At 37.0% G+C, this 15690-nt stretch overlaps 1 protein-coding gene across 1 annotated transcript in view; it reads right to left on the bottom strand.

The window, feature by feature from the left end:
- Window positions 1-15690, bottom strand: part of EFCAB5 (EF-hand calcium binding domain 5) — a 114310-nt gene that overhangs the window by 71243 nt on the left and 27377 nt on the right. Inside the window, exons 5-7 of the mRNA XM_087440690.1 lie at window positions 15203-15359; window positions 12908-12956; window positions 3044-3114 (exon numbers count right to left, since the gene is read on the bottom strand). Of these exons, the coding sequence (XP_087296816.1) occupies window positions 3044-3114; window positions 12908-12956; window positions 15203-15359 (277 nt within the window). The remainder of the gene's footprint in view (window positions 1-3043; window positions 3115-12907; window positions 12957-15202; window positions 15360-15690) is intronic.

The following is a 15690-nucleotide window of genomic DNA, read 5'->3' on the forward strand; positions in this document are numbered from 1 at the left end:
AGGAATCTAAAAAGTCAAACTTGTAGAAGCAGAGAGTAGAATGGTTGTTTCTGGGGGCTGGAGGTGGGGGAAATGGGGAGATGTTAATCAAAGGGTACAAACTTCCAGTTATAAGATGAGTAAGTCCTGGAGATCTAATGCACAGCATAGTGAGTATAGTCAACAATACTGTACTATATACTTCAAAGTTGCCAAGAGACTAGATCTTAAATGTTCTCACCACACACACACAAAAATGGTAATTATGTGATGTGATGGAGATGTTAGCTAATACTACGTGGTAATCATTTTGTAACATGTAAATGTATCAAAACGACGTGTTGTACACCTTAAACTTAGACTTTGTTATATGTGAGTTATATCTCAACAAAAATAAGTAAATAAATAAGTAAATGGGGAAAAAAATTTGTAGAGATTTCTTATATTCAATAATGCCTACTGTTGGTGAGAATATGGTGCTTTGAAAGCTCTCATACATTGCTGGTGGGAGAATAAATCAGTACAATCAGCACAATTTTACAATAGATACCCAAATCCTTCCACTGTTTATTCTTTGACCTAGTAATTCCCTCTGGGAATCTATTCTAAGGAAATTACTAGAGCTGTGTCTTAGTAAGCTCAGACTGCCATAATAAATACCATAGACTGGGTGGCTTAAACAACAGAAATTTATTTTCTTATAGTTCTGGAGGCTAAAAAGTCCAAGATCAAGGTGCCAGCAGGGTTGATGTCTGGTGAAGGCTCTCTCCTTAGGTTACAAATGGCTGCCTTCTCACCGTATCTTCTCACCTTTCCTCAGTGCATGCATGTAGAGAGAAAGAAAGAGGGCTGTCTCTCTTTCTCTTCTTATAAGGTCATGAATCCTATTGGATTAGGACTCCACCTTTATGACTTCATTTAACCTTAATTACCTCCTAAAAGCCCTATCTCCTAATAAAATCACAGTAGGGGTTAGGGATTCAAATATATGAATTTTGGAAGTCACAATTCAGTCCATATCGAGCTGTAAACAAAGATTTATATGTAAATATTAATCCTATCATATTTATAATGAGAAATGAGAAAGTAAATGTCCAACAGTAAAGAAATGATTAAATTATAACACAACCATATAATGGAATATTATGTAGCCACTAAAATGAATTACGGATTAAAATTTTTTATTCTTTATACTTCCCTATTTTTAATTTTCTAAAATGAATCTATATTACTTTCTTATCGAGATATAATTCACATATCATAAAATCATATGTTACTTTTATATTTTAAAAAATAAGAAAATTTTCTAAATTGCCCACTTTTAGGGAAACTAGTATAAGATAAAAGGGCAAGTTAGCACCTAGAATCAGTGTCTTGCAAAGAAATATAAGTTATGTTCACTACTACGTTAAAGTGATAAAGCCTTGACTTTTTCTGAACCATTTGAATACTATAGTTTATTCTTCTGCATATTTTTCTCTGAGTAACCTGTCTCATTTGTACCCACAGAATTTTAATTTATGGAGATGACTCAGTGATGACATGGAGAGGCTAATGTCATTGAAAGAAGATTTTTATTACTTATAGTTTCCAAGAGAAGGGAGCATGCCACGCCATGCAAAGCCACCGGGGAAGCACCAGGTTTTGGTCAGGAGGCAGACACAGGAGTAAGCGGAAAGCCTAGGCCAGAGCCTTTATTGCGGTTTTCTCAAGAAAGGCAAGGCAGGGCAGGGTAAACAGCTTAGGACTGGCTAGCTTGAATAACTCCAGTGGACTTTGGTACATAGCAGCTGTCCCTAGTTGTCTAGACCTGGCCTTGGGTTGATTTAGGGCAGGAGAAATATTGGCTTGTTGAGTGAGATTTAGATAAGGAGGTGGTTCAGAGTATGGGCTGTGGATCAAAAAAGAGATATAAGTAACTTTGGCCATTAGTCTGGCCCTGTGATTAATGGATGCCCAATAGACAAATACAGAATTTAAGAAAACACAGAAGATAGCTGAGGCAGGATTGCCAAATTCTTATCCATATGGCAATCATTTCAAGAAGGATTCCAGAAATCCTTCATATAAAACCTTAAAATTGTATATAGTGCATAGTCATCAATGGAGCAAGGGTGTAGGAGAGAAAAAGGAGAAAGTTTCCTTGACTCTGGGACTCAGAGAAAAACAAGAGGAATTAGAGGAAAGATGTGAAAAAAGATAAAAGCAAGCTATAGAAGACTTAGGACTCTGGTAGATTAAATTGCTCCTTTTGCATATTCCATTGCAATAGAATCATACTTTCTCAGATGCAATATTATGTAGACTTTGAAAACAAACTGCCAAATACAAATTTCCCCAGCTCCACTAATTGTGAGACCTTGGGCAAGTTATTTAACCTTTCTGCACCTCAGTGTCTTCATCTATAAAAGCAGGAATAATGATTGCTGAGAGGATTACCTGAGTTAATATATGGACAGCTTAGAATAGTGCCTGGCCTAGAGGAAATCTTTTGTAAGTTTTAGATCTGATTATTATTTGTATAAGCAGATTTCACTGAGTATAAGAACCTGATTTTTCTTGATCTTACCCGAAAGTGTCAGTGCAAGTTTTTCACACCTTCACATTATGAGTACCACTGATTGAAAGAAATTGTAAGATGCCTTTTATGATAAGATGTAACCTAATTTCAGAAAGGTTAAAATATTTTAAAGTGTTCATCTTAGAATTGATAAAATATGGGCCGGCCCCGTGGCTTAGCGGTTAAGTGCGTGCTCCGCTGCTGGCGGCCCGGGGTTCAGATCCCGGGCACGCACTGACGCACTGCTTCTCCGGCCATGCTGGGGCCGTGTCCCACATGCAGCAGCTAGAAGGATGTGCAGCTATGACATACAACTATCTACTGGGGCTTTGGGGGGAAAATAAATAAATAAAATCTTTAAAAAAAAAAAAAAGAATTGATAAAATAAGTTGTTATGCTTTAATTTAATTTAATTCTAAGTTAATGTATGTGTGACAGCCACCAAAAGACAATTGAAACTGGGAAAATAATTTGATTCAAATAATGAAAAACATAACTTCTTACTTCTATAAATTCCATTTTGTTCAATCTTGGTTCCATTGAGTCAGCAATATCCAATTGTTTGCAACATGATTCTAATTATGGAATAAAGATTATTTGCTAGTTAGTTTGGTTGTAATACATTCATATTTTATATTCATATTATAGTGCTTTATAAGAAGAACATAAAGTTATTTCTTAATTAATGTCCATCAATATTTACAATAAAGTAAATGATATATAGTTGGATAACATTTCAATTACTATAAAATTGTTATTTTTTCTGGCTTTTATTTAACAAAGCAATCCAAACACTGAAAAGAACACACTTATGTTTTTAATGACCAGGTTGAGATAAGGCAGAAACAAATGTGCACATCGATAGTATAAAAACTATAAAAACATATGCTAGCATTTATGTTAGCATATAACACTTCTACAGACTTTCTTTCTACAGACTTTCTTTTTAAATACTTTTTGTCTTTAATGTTTCTTAAATTAAATAAATAATATATGAATATGTTCTTTAGTATAAGATTCAAATAATACAAAAATATAAGCAGCGAACATGAAAATCTACCTTTCCTCCCACCCCCACCTAGCACTCTCACTCCCCTCTGCCCCAGAAGTAACCACTGTCAACAGTTTGTTGTCACCATTCCAGCAATATTTCTATGCATTTTCATACACACAGACACATACACAGACACACACACACATATATATCTTTTGTTTTTCCATACATAAATATGATCATATTGATCTTCAACTTGCTTTTTTCACTTAACCACTCATCTTATAGATCAAACAGGATCTGGAGCTCAGGGGAAAGGTTTGGGATGGGAATATGGATGAGAGTCAACAGCTGAAGTCATGGGTTTGAATAAGAAAACCCAGGGAGTTGGATAGTGTGGAAAGTGATAATAGAGCCTAAAAGGAATCTCTGGAAAACAACCTTTAAGGTGCAAATAAAAAAAGAATCAAGAAACAAAAATGCTAAGAGTTGATCAAAGATAGAAGAAAAAATCAAGAGAGAATGATATCAGAAAAGCCAAGAAAAAAAGAGTTTCATGAATAACAGAGTGATCAATAATGGTAGAATGCGGCAGTTAGTTCAACTAAAGATTTTTTAACCTCCATTTGATATGACAATTATGTGAGCCTTATTGACCTTACCAAGACACAAACACACAAACTGTATGAAAGCTCATGATGAAAGAACTAATACACAGGCTTCCTCTCCTACTTCTAATAGTAACTCTTCCTGCCTATCATGGGCTGATACATAAAAAGATTCTTTAGTCACTCTTGATTTTTGTATTGCTTATTATGAGATATCGGTTATTGTCATAAGAGGACTGTATAAACTTAACATAAGCTTATGCATTAGAGGCTGTTATCCCCATCCCAGACCTTCCCTCAAGCTCTAGAAGATGATGCAAACCAGACTGATTTCTACCACTAACAGTTGTTATTAAGTGTATATGTCTGTCCCCTGGCTGGACTTTCAGCAACTTAAGGTCAAGAAACATGTCTTAGTCCTCTTTGCATCCTCTACCCCTTCACAGTATCTGGAACTAAGTGAAAGCTCAATAAACACTGAAGGAATGAATGAATGAATGGTACAGAAAATAAATACCATATAGTCTAGGAGATGGGAGGAGAAATAATCACTGATAACTAAAGTGGTCTGGAATTTCTCTAATTTTATCACAGTCTTAAATAGAGCTCTCAACTCATTCCTTCTGTATCTTCATCAAAAACTAAATGAATAAAAGAAGTTATTTCAAATATTTTCTGAAAGAGGACTTGAGGTTGTGCTGATTGTGAAAAATTATAGTTTTTGAACAGGCTGTGAACAGGTAGAAGGAGAAAAGGTTTTCAGCAAAGGCCCAAATCATGCTTGGGGACCAGTGATTGGGAAGATGGAAAGCTTATTTTATTTTTAAGAGTGAGAACAGACTTCAGACAATCTATTGTTACCAATGTAATAAAGTGGTCAAAAAAATCAATTAAAAAAAATCAATTGTATATAAATTATGCAAATCTCAGGACCCAAACTCTAGTTCTTTATTCAACAAGTCAGAATTTTTGCTTAATCTCATATAAGGAAAGCTTTGTGAAAACAAAAGTATCAGAATCTGTAGTTCTCCATAGATGTCTCCCTCTTCCCCCAGTGAGCATGGTGGAAATTTGTAGGTGAGTTTTGTCACCACGATGATGGGAATAGGAGTAGAGGCAGAACTCCTGCAATTCCCACACAGTAAAGACTTTCCTCTTCCTGCCAGACATTCAGGTAGGTGAAAAATATGCTTAGAATCATTTTGAGTCTAGAACCTAACTCTATTTGACATACAAGCACAGAGTACATTTTTGCTGTTGAATTTTCCAAGAATGTAACTACTATGAAAATTTGAGAGAGGATTGTGCTTTGCTTCATTCTGGAACTTTACCAAGAGCTGTTCACCATTTCAGAAAATTATTAATGGGAGGTAATGTCATAAATTGTATCTGAACTCCAATACAACACACCTGTGTCAGTCTGCATTTGTAGCTCTCTTATTCATGGGGATTCTATGCATATATACAAATCCATCCATTTTGCACTTATTTCAAAATATCAAATACAGGAGTGACATCAGCAACATGGCAGAGGGAGCTGTTCTGTTTATCTCTCCCCCTTTGAACTACAACTAAATGGACATTCATTGATCAGCAGAGGATACCCACACAGCACAACAGGATGCCTGAGAGACCCACACAGCTATACATCTGAACATGGATGGACTAGGCCTCCAGGAAGTAGTGGAGATAGGTGAGCACTCCCTGACCCTTTCCCTGCAGCCCTGTGCCTGCGCATGAATGCTTTCCCAGCTGAGAGTGACCACAGTACCACTGCCATCCTGCAAGTGGGAACACGCCTCGGCACAACTGTAAGAAGAGGCAGCGGCAACCCTGAGCCCGTGTGCAAACACTTTCCTGGCTGGTGGGAAAGCCCACCATACCGCTGCAATCCCAACAAGTGGCCCAGGCTCAGACCCCATGAAGATGCGTCACTCACTAAGCACAGCGGCTGGCGCAACTGTAAGAAGAGGCAGCAGCAGATGTACGTGCACGTGAATGCTTTCTCGGTGGGTGGGACCGCCCACCGCACCCCCACAACTTCCAGCAGACAGGGTGGGATCAGAAACACAACTCCTGCTTCCCCCCAGTGGTAGCAGGTGGAATCTGCGACCTGATACTACCACAGATGCTCTGGCAAATGATTAGTTAATCAAACACCATGAGAAACTACAGCAACAATTCAGAGCAGAAGGAAAATGACAAGTTTCCACAATCCAACCCTGAAGTCACAGAAATTTACAGTGTAAATGACAGAGAATTCAAAATAGCTGTCATAAAGCAACTCAGAAAGACAGTTCAATGAGCTCAGGAATAAAATTAATGAGAAGAAGGAACACTTCACCAAAGAGATTGAAACTATAAAAAAAAAAAAAAAACAAGCAGAAATTCTGGATATGAAGAACTATAATTAATGAGATGAAAAAAAATCCAGGATCCTTAAAAAATAGAGCTGACATTATGGAGGACAGAATTAGTGATTTAGAAGATAGAAATATAGAAATGCTTCAGGTGGAGGAGGAGAGAGAACTAAGATTTTTAAAAAATGAAGGAATTCTTTGAGAAATATCCAACTCAACTAGGAAAAGCAACATAAAGATTATACGTATTCCAGAGGGAGAAGTGGGGGAGACAGGAACAGAGAGCTTGTTCGAAGAAATAATAGCTGAGAACTTCCCAAACCTGCAGAAGGAATCGGACTTACAAATACATGAAGCCTATAGAACTCCTAATTACATCAATGCTAAAAGACCTTCTCTGAGGCATATAATAGTAAAATTGGCAAAAGTCAATGACAAAGAAAAAATATTAAAGGCAGCAAGGAGGAAGAAAATAAACTACAAAGGAAACCCCATCAGGCTTTCAGCAGATTTCTCAGTAGAAACCTTACAGGTTAGGAAGAATGGGATGACATACTCAAAATACTGAAAGACAAAAACTTTCAGCCAAGAATACTCTATCAAGTGAAGCTATCCTTCAGATACGATGGAGAAATAAAAACTTTCCCAGATAAAGAAAAGTTGAGGGAGTTCATCACCACTAGACCTCCCTTACAAGAAATGATGAAGGAAGCCCTCATACCTGAAACAAAAAGGCAAAGGTCTACAAAGCTTTGAGCAAGGAGATAAATAGATGGACAAAATCAGAAAACTGCAGCTCTCTTTCAGAATAGGGTAGCAAATAATTATAACTTAAAAGATAAAGGGGGGGCCGGCCCGGTGGTGCAAGCGGTTGAGTGCGCGCGCTCCGCTGCGGCGGCCCGGGGTTCGCTGGTTCGGATCCTGGGCGCGCACCGACGCACTGCTTGGCAAGCCATGCTGTGGCGGCGTCCCATATAAAGTGGAGGAGGATGGGCACAGATGTTAGCCCAGGGCCGTCTTCCTCAGCAAAAAAAAAAAAAAAAAAAAAAGAGGAGGATTGGCGGATGTTAGCACAGGGCTGATCTCCTCACACACACACACACACACACACACACAAAAAAAAAGATAAAGGGAAGGAAAGATTCAAAAGTAACTATAAACACTTCAACTTAGTTACAAACTCACAAAACAAAACAGAGTAATTTGACAACACTAACTCAGAAGGGGAAGAGGAAAGGGATGGAACCTGCTTAGGCTAATGCAGTAAAGAGGCTATCAGAAAATGGACTATCTCATCTACGAGATCTTTTATACAAACCTCACGTAACCACTAAACAAAAAATCAGAGCAGAGCCACAATTCATAAAAAAAGAGAAAACCACCAAAATGAAAAGGTAGTCAAAAATACAAAGAAAGAGAAACAATGGAAATATAGAACAACCAGAAAACAAGAGATAAAACGGTAGTATTAAGCCCTCAGATATCAATAATCACTCTAAATGTAAACGGATTGAACTCTCCAATCAAAAGACACAGAGTAGCTGGATGGATTAAAAAACAAGACTCAACAATATGCTGCCTCCAGGAAGCACATCTCAGCTCTAAAGACAACCATAGGCTCAGAGTGAAGGGATTGAAGACAATACTCCAACCAAATGGCAAACAAAAGAAAGCAGGTGTTGCCATACTTATATCAGACAAAGCAGACTTCAAGATAAAAAAGAAATGAGAAACAAAGAGGAGCAGTATATAATGATAAAAGGGATTTTCCACCAAGAGGACATAACATTTATGAATATATATGCACCTAACACAGGAGCACCAAAGTATACAAAGCAACTATTAACAGACCTAAAGAGAGAAATTAACAGCAACACAATAATAGTAGGGGAACTCAAGACCCTTACTTACATCAATGGATAAATCATCCAGACAGAAAGTCAACAAGAAAATAGCAGATTTAAATGAAACGCTTGAGAAGATGGACTTAATAGATATATATAGAACATTCCATCCAAAAATAGCAGAATACACATTCTTCTCAAGTGTACATGGAACATTCTCAAAGACAGACCATATGTTGGGAAACAAGGCAAGCTTCAATAAATTTAAGAAGATTGAAATCATAATAAGCATCTTTTCTAACCACAATGCTATGAAACTAGAAACCAACTACAAGAAAAAAGGTAGGAAAGTCACAAACATGTGGAGACTAAACAACATGCTACTCAACAACCACTGGATCAATGACTAAATCAAAGGAGAAATTAAAAAATACCTAGAGACAAATGAAAATGAAAATACATCATACCGACTCTTATGAGATGCAGAAAAAGCAGATCAAAGAGGGAAACCCATAGAAATACAGGCCCACCTCAACAAACAAGGAAAATCTCAAATAAGCAATCTTAAACTACACCTAACAGAACTAGAAAAAAAAGAAGAAACAATGCCCAAAGTCAGCAGAAGGAGGGAAATACTAAAAATTAGAGCAGAAATAAATGAAATAGAGACTTGAAAACACAGTAGAGGGCCGGCCCAGTGGCTTAGCAGTTAAGTGCGCGCACTCCGCTACCGGCGGCCCGGGGTTCAGATTCCGGGCGCACACCGACGCACCGCTTCTCAGGCCATGCTGAGGCCGCATCCCACATACAGCAACTAGAATGATGTGCAATTATGACATACAACTATCCATCTACTGGGGCTTTGGGGAAGAAAAAAAAGGAGGAGGATTGGCAATAGATGTTAGCTCAGAGCCAGTCTTCCTCAGCAAAAAAAGAGGAGGATTAGCATGGAGGTTAGCTCAGGGCTGATCTCCCTCACAAAAAAAAAAAAGAAAAAAAGAAATTTTAAAACAAAACAAAAAAACACAGTAGAAAGGATCAATGAAAGAGGGAGCTTGTTCTTTGAGAAGATAAACAGAATTGACAAACCCTTAGCCAGACTCCCTAAGAAAAAAAGAGAAGGCTCAAATAAATAAAATTAGAAATGGAAAAAGGACAAATTACAACAGATACCACAGAAATACAAAGGATTCTAAGAGAATACTATGAAAAACTATATGCCCACAAATTGGATAAGCTAGAAGAAATGGATAAATTCTTAGACTCATACAATCTTCCAAAACTGAATCAAGAGGAAAAAGAGAATCTGAATAGACCAATCACAAGTAAAGAGATTGAAACAGTCATCAAAACCTCCCCCAAAACAAAAGTCCAGGGCCTGATGGCTTCTCTGTAGAATTCTACCAAACATTCAGAGACTTAATATCTATCCTTCTCAAACTATTCTAAAAAATTGAAGAAGACGGAATGCTTCCTAACTCATTCTATGAGGCCAACACTATCCTGATACCAAAACCAGGCAAGGACAGCATAAAGAAGGAAAATACAGGCGAATGTCGATGATGAACATAGATGCAAAAATCCTCAACAAAATATTGGCAAGCCGAATACAGCAACACATTAGAAAGATCATACACCATGATCAATTGGGATTTGTACCAGGGACACAGGGATGGTTCAACATCCTCAAATCAATGCGGATGATTGATGATCCGTCATGATACACCACATTAACAAAAAGAGGAATAAAAATCACATGATCATCTCAATAGACGGAGAGAAAGCATTTGATAAGATCCAACATCCATTTATGATAAAAACTTTCAACAAAATGGGTATAGAAGGAAAGTACCTCAACATAATAAAGGCCATATATGACAAACCCACAGCTAACATCATACTCAACAGTGAAAAACTGAAAGCCATCCCTCTGAGAACAGGAACAAGACAAGAGTGCCCACTCTCACCACTCCTCCTCAACATAGTACTGGAGGTTTTGGCCAGAGCAATTAGGCAAGAAAAAGAAATAAATGGAATCCAAATTGGAAAGGAAGAAATTAAACTCTCACTGTTTATAGATGACATGATTCTATATATAGAAAACCCTAAAGAATCCATCAGAAAACTATTAGAAATGATCAACAGCTACAGCAAAGTTGCAGGGTACAAAATCAACTTACAAAAATCAGTTGCATTTCTATACACTAATAACAAACTAGCAGAAAGAGAAGTAAAGAATACAATCCCATTTACAATTGCAACAAAAAGAATAAAATATCTAGGAATAAATGTAACCAAAGAGGTGAAAGACCTATACACTGAAAACTATAAGACATTGTTGAAAGAAAGTGAAGAAGATATAAAGAAAAGGAAAGATATTCCATGCTCACAGATTGGAAGAATAAATATAGTTAAAATCTCCATACTACCTAAAGCAATCTATAGATTCAATGCAACCCCAATCAGAATCCCAATGACATTCTTCACAGAAACAGAACAAAGAATCCTAAAATTTATACAGAACAACAAAAGACCTCGAATAGCCAAAGCAATCCTGAGAAAAAAGAACAAAGCTAGAGGCATCACAATCCCTGACTTCAAAAAATACTACAAAGCTATAACAATCAAAATAGCACAGTACTGGCACAAAAACAGACACAAAGATCAATGTAACAGAACTGAAAGCCCAGAAATAAAACCACACATCTGTGGACAGTTAATTTTTGACAAAGGAGCCAAGAACATACAATGGAGAAAGGAAATTCTCTTCAACAAATGGTGCTGGGCAAACTGGACAGCCACATGCAAAAGAATGAAAGTAGACCATTATCTTACACCCTACACAAAAATTAAACTCAAAATGGATTAGAGAGTTGAATGTAAGACCTGAAACCATATAACTCCTAGAAGAAAATATAGGCAGTATACTCTTTGACATGGGTCTTAGCAGCATCTTTTCAAATATCATGTCTACTCAGGCATGGGAAACAAAAGAAAAAATAAACAAATGGGACTACATCAGACTGAAAAGCTTCTGCAAGGCAAAGGAAACCATCAACAAAACAAAAAGACAACCCACCAACTGGAAGAAAATATTTGCAAATCATATATCTGAGAAGGGGTTAATTTCCAAAATATCTAAAGAACTCATACAACTCAAAAACAAAAAAACAAACAACCCAATCAAAAAATGGGTAGAGGATATCAACAGACATTCCTCCAAAGAAGATATACAGATGGCCAACAGACACATGAAAAGATGTTCAACATCACTAATTATTAGGGAAATGCAAATCAAAACTACAATGAAATATCGCCTTTCACCTGTCAGAATGGCTATAATTACCGAGACAAAAAAAATAACAAATGTTAGAGAGGATGTGGAGCAAAGGGAACCTTCATACACTGGTGGTGGGAATGCAAACTGGTACAGCCACTATGGAAAATAGTATGGAGATTTCTCAAAAAATTAAAAATAGAAATACCATATGATCCAGCTATCCCACTACTGGGTATTTATCCAAAGAAATTGAAATCAACAATTCAAAGAGATTTATGCACCCCTATGTTCAGTGCAGTATAATTCACAATAGCCAAGACGTGGAAGCAACCCCAATGCCCTGCTACAGATGGATAAAGAGGATGTGGTATACATATATATATACATACACAATGGAATACCACTCAGCCATAAAAAAAGACAAAATCGTCCCATTTGCAACAACATGGATGGATCTTGAGGGTATGATGTTAAGCAAAATAAGCCAGACAGAGAAAGATAAATACTGCATGATTTCACTCATACGTGGAAGATAAACGAATACATAGATAAGCAGAACAGATTAGTGGTTACCAGTGGGGAAGGGGGCTGGGAGGTGGGCAAAAGGGGTAAAGGGGCACATATGTATGGTAACAGATAAAAAATTAGACTACAGGTGGTGAGCATGATGCAGTCTATACTTATTTATTTCTATTGATAAATAATAATTTACAGCTGAAATTACACAATGTTATAAACCATTATGATCTCAATAAAGTAGTTGTAAAAAAATGTGAAATACAAAGAAAATGGTTGATTGGATATAATTTTAGTTTTCTTATATCTAAATATCCATGCAAGTAGGTACAAATGTCTGACTACTCCATTATATCTTCTAGTGAAGTTATAACCAAGCATTTATATATCAAAATATAGTACATATAATTTTCTTAGGTCTTTCCTTGTATTTCTCTTTTATATCACACTTATAACATTATATCTTTATTTTAAAATTCTGTGTATATAATTAATATTTTCTAGGAATTTGATAGGCTAATAAAGGGGTATTACAGAATATTTGTAATAAAATGGGGCACTCAACTAAAAGGATTGAAAATCACTCAATGCCTCTGTGCTTTTCTACATTCTTCATCCAGAAAGAGCAAAAGTGCCTAAGTACCTCTGTAAGAGTTTTGAATAACATCTATCTCAATATTGACTCTTCATCTTAATTCAGCATCCCTCCCTCCCTCCACCCCAAAAAAGAGAAAAATAGAAATACTACAATAATAGGCAGGCTTACCAAGCTGGAAATCTGGATTTTGAAAAAATTCATGAAGAACATTCTGAATCTGCAAATCAAAGAAAGAAACATGTATTACTTCTCAACCAGATATTTAGTATTTTAGACTAAAAACCATTTAGTCTTTCAATTTAAGTCCTGGGTTAATCCTTTTAACCCAGGGGAAGACATAGTAATAATTAATATTTACTTTATAGAATATTCCAAGAGATACAAAATGCTTTTGCATATATGTCCTTAATGATTCCCAACCTTTTTGTGTGAGAACTAGGATGCCAAGAGTCATCCTTTTTTGCCCCCTCCAGGGACATTTCTAGCAACTCTCAGACACTGGGCATGATAGAGCTACAAGCACCTTTGGCAACCAGCTTGGCAATCCAAAGAATCCTCTATAATTCCTTATTCTTCAGTTATTGAAAAACGAAATTTCAGAGTTCTTCTTGGTCCATTTTTAAAAAATAGACTTTAACTTTTAGAGCAGCGTTAGGTTCACAGCAAAATTGAGCAGAAAGTACAGATGATTCCCATATATTCCCTGCCCCCCACCACATACACAGCTTCCCCCACTATGAACATCCCCCACTACAGTGGTACATTTGTTACAATCAATGAACCTACATTGAAACATCATAACCGAAAGTCTATAGTTTACATTAGAAATCACTCTTGGTGTTTTACATTCTATGAGTTTTTTTGTTGTTAATTTTTTTTTAATTTTATTTATTTTTCCCCCAAAGTCCCAGTAGATAGTTGTATGTCATAGCTGCACATCCTTCTAGTTGCTGTATGTGGGACGCAGCCTCAGCGTGGCCGGAGAAGCGGTGCGTCGGTGCGCGCCCGGGATCTGAATCCCGGCCGCCAGCAGCGCAGCGCGCGCACTTAACCGCTAAGCCACGGGCTGGCCCCATTCTATGAGTTTTGACAAATGTATAATGACATGTATCCATTATTATGGTATCATACAGAATTGTTTTATCACCCTAAAAATCCTCTGCCCCCTGCCTATTCATCTCTCCTTCCTCCCTCACTCCTGGAAACCACTGATCTTTTTAGTGTCTCCACAGTTTTACCTTTTCTGGAATGTCATAGAATTGGAAACATACAGTATGTAGCCTTTTCACACTGACTTCTTTCACTTAGTATGCATTTAAGTTTCTTCCATGTCTTTTCATGGCTTGATAGCTTTTTTTTTTTAAGTGCTGAATAATATGCCATTGTCTGAGTGTACCACAGTTTATTTATCCATTCACCTACTAAAGGACATCTTCATTGCTTCCAAGTTTTGGCAATTATGAATAAAGCTGCTGTAAACATCCATGTGCAGGTTTTTGTGTGGACATAAGTTTTCAACTCCTTTTGGTAAATACCAAGGAGCATGATGGCTAGATGATATCGTAAGAGTATGTTTAGTTTTATAAGAAACTGCCAAACTGTCTTCCAAAGTGGCTGTACCATTTTGTATTCCCACCAACAACAAATTAAAGTTCCTGTTGCTGCACATCTTTGCCAGCCTCTGGTGTTAGTGTTCCAGATTCTGGCCATTCCGGATTCATACCATTCTGGTATGGAATGGTATCTCATTGTTGTTTTAATTTGCATTTCCCTGATGACATACGTGGAGTATGTGTCATATGTGCATTTCCCTGATGAGCATATGTGGAGATGTGACATATCTTTTCATATGCATATTTGCCATCTGCATATCTTTGGCAAAGTGTCTATTCAGGTCTTTTGCCCATTTTTCAATCGGTTGTTTTCTTATTGCTGTTTTAAGAGTTCTTTGTATATTTTGAATAATAGTTGTTTATCAGATAGGTCTTTTATAAATATTTTCTCCCAGTCTGTGGCTTGTCTTCCTTGTTCAATTTTTAATAATTCACTTTGAACCAGAAATATGCTTGGTGTTGTATCTAACCAATAAGTATTCTCACATCTATATACACTTAAGAGAAAATATTTAACTCTTAGAGTACAGTTGTATTCTGGAGCTAAGAGACATGGTCTCTTAGTCCACAGAAGTAATTGGTCACATACTAATAAACAAATGAAAGCTATGTCTGCCTATAATGAAGAGTTTGGGAACCTTAGCCAGAGTCAATATTTTGGAAACCTAGCTAGAATTTCTTTTCAAGCACTCAAGAGAAAAGTGAAGAAATCAACTCTCATAGACCAGACAGATCAAGAATCAACTTACTGAAAATTTAGAGGGAGGTGTCTAGTACTCCACTTAGTATTCTAGCAATCATCCTCTTATCACCCACCCCACTACCCTTCACATATATCCCCCTCTCTTACCACTACCATAGGAATCATTCCTTTGGGGTCTAGAATCCATTCATCGAACTGTTCTTGCAGAGCCTGTTTCCGTGTGTTGGCCACCTTGACTTTGACTTCATTTATATGTTCTCTTTGTTCTCGTTTCTGTTTAATATTCTCCTTCATCTTGGATACTCTGAAGGACATAGAAATAGAAGACACGCTGAGTTAATGCCATTGGATTTGATTCAGATTGTTCAAATGGCAGAATGCAAGAGATTAGAGCCTTCTTTAAACTTTGAACTTGTCTTTTCTCCATGAAATCTTCTTTGATTCAAGCCTGCAGTGATCCCCTCTTCCCCTAGCACTTACTGAATTGGACATTAATCATAGGCTGCCTTCTACTATTATTTGGCTTTTTACAGAGGTAGGCCTTACTTTACCCAACTAACTACCATACTTAAGAAGTACTAAGAATAGCCCCTGAAGCTGCTACGTATACCCTGAAAGCAAGGTTGAAGGCACTA

This window comes from Ceratotherium simum, chromosome 16 (assembly GCF_057802395.1).
Source record: "Ceratotherium simum simum isolate JZ-2026a chromosome 16, ASM5780239v1, whole genome shotgun sequence".
Lineage (NCBI taxonomy): Eukaryota > Metazoa > Chordata > Mammalia > Perissodactyla > Rhinocerotidae > Ceratotherium > Ceratotherium simum.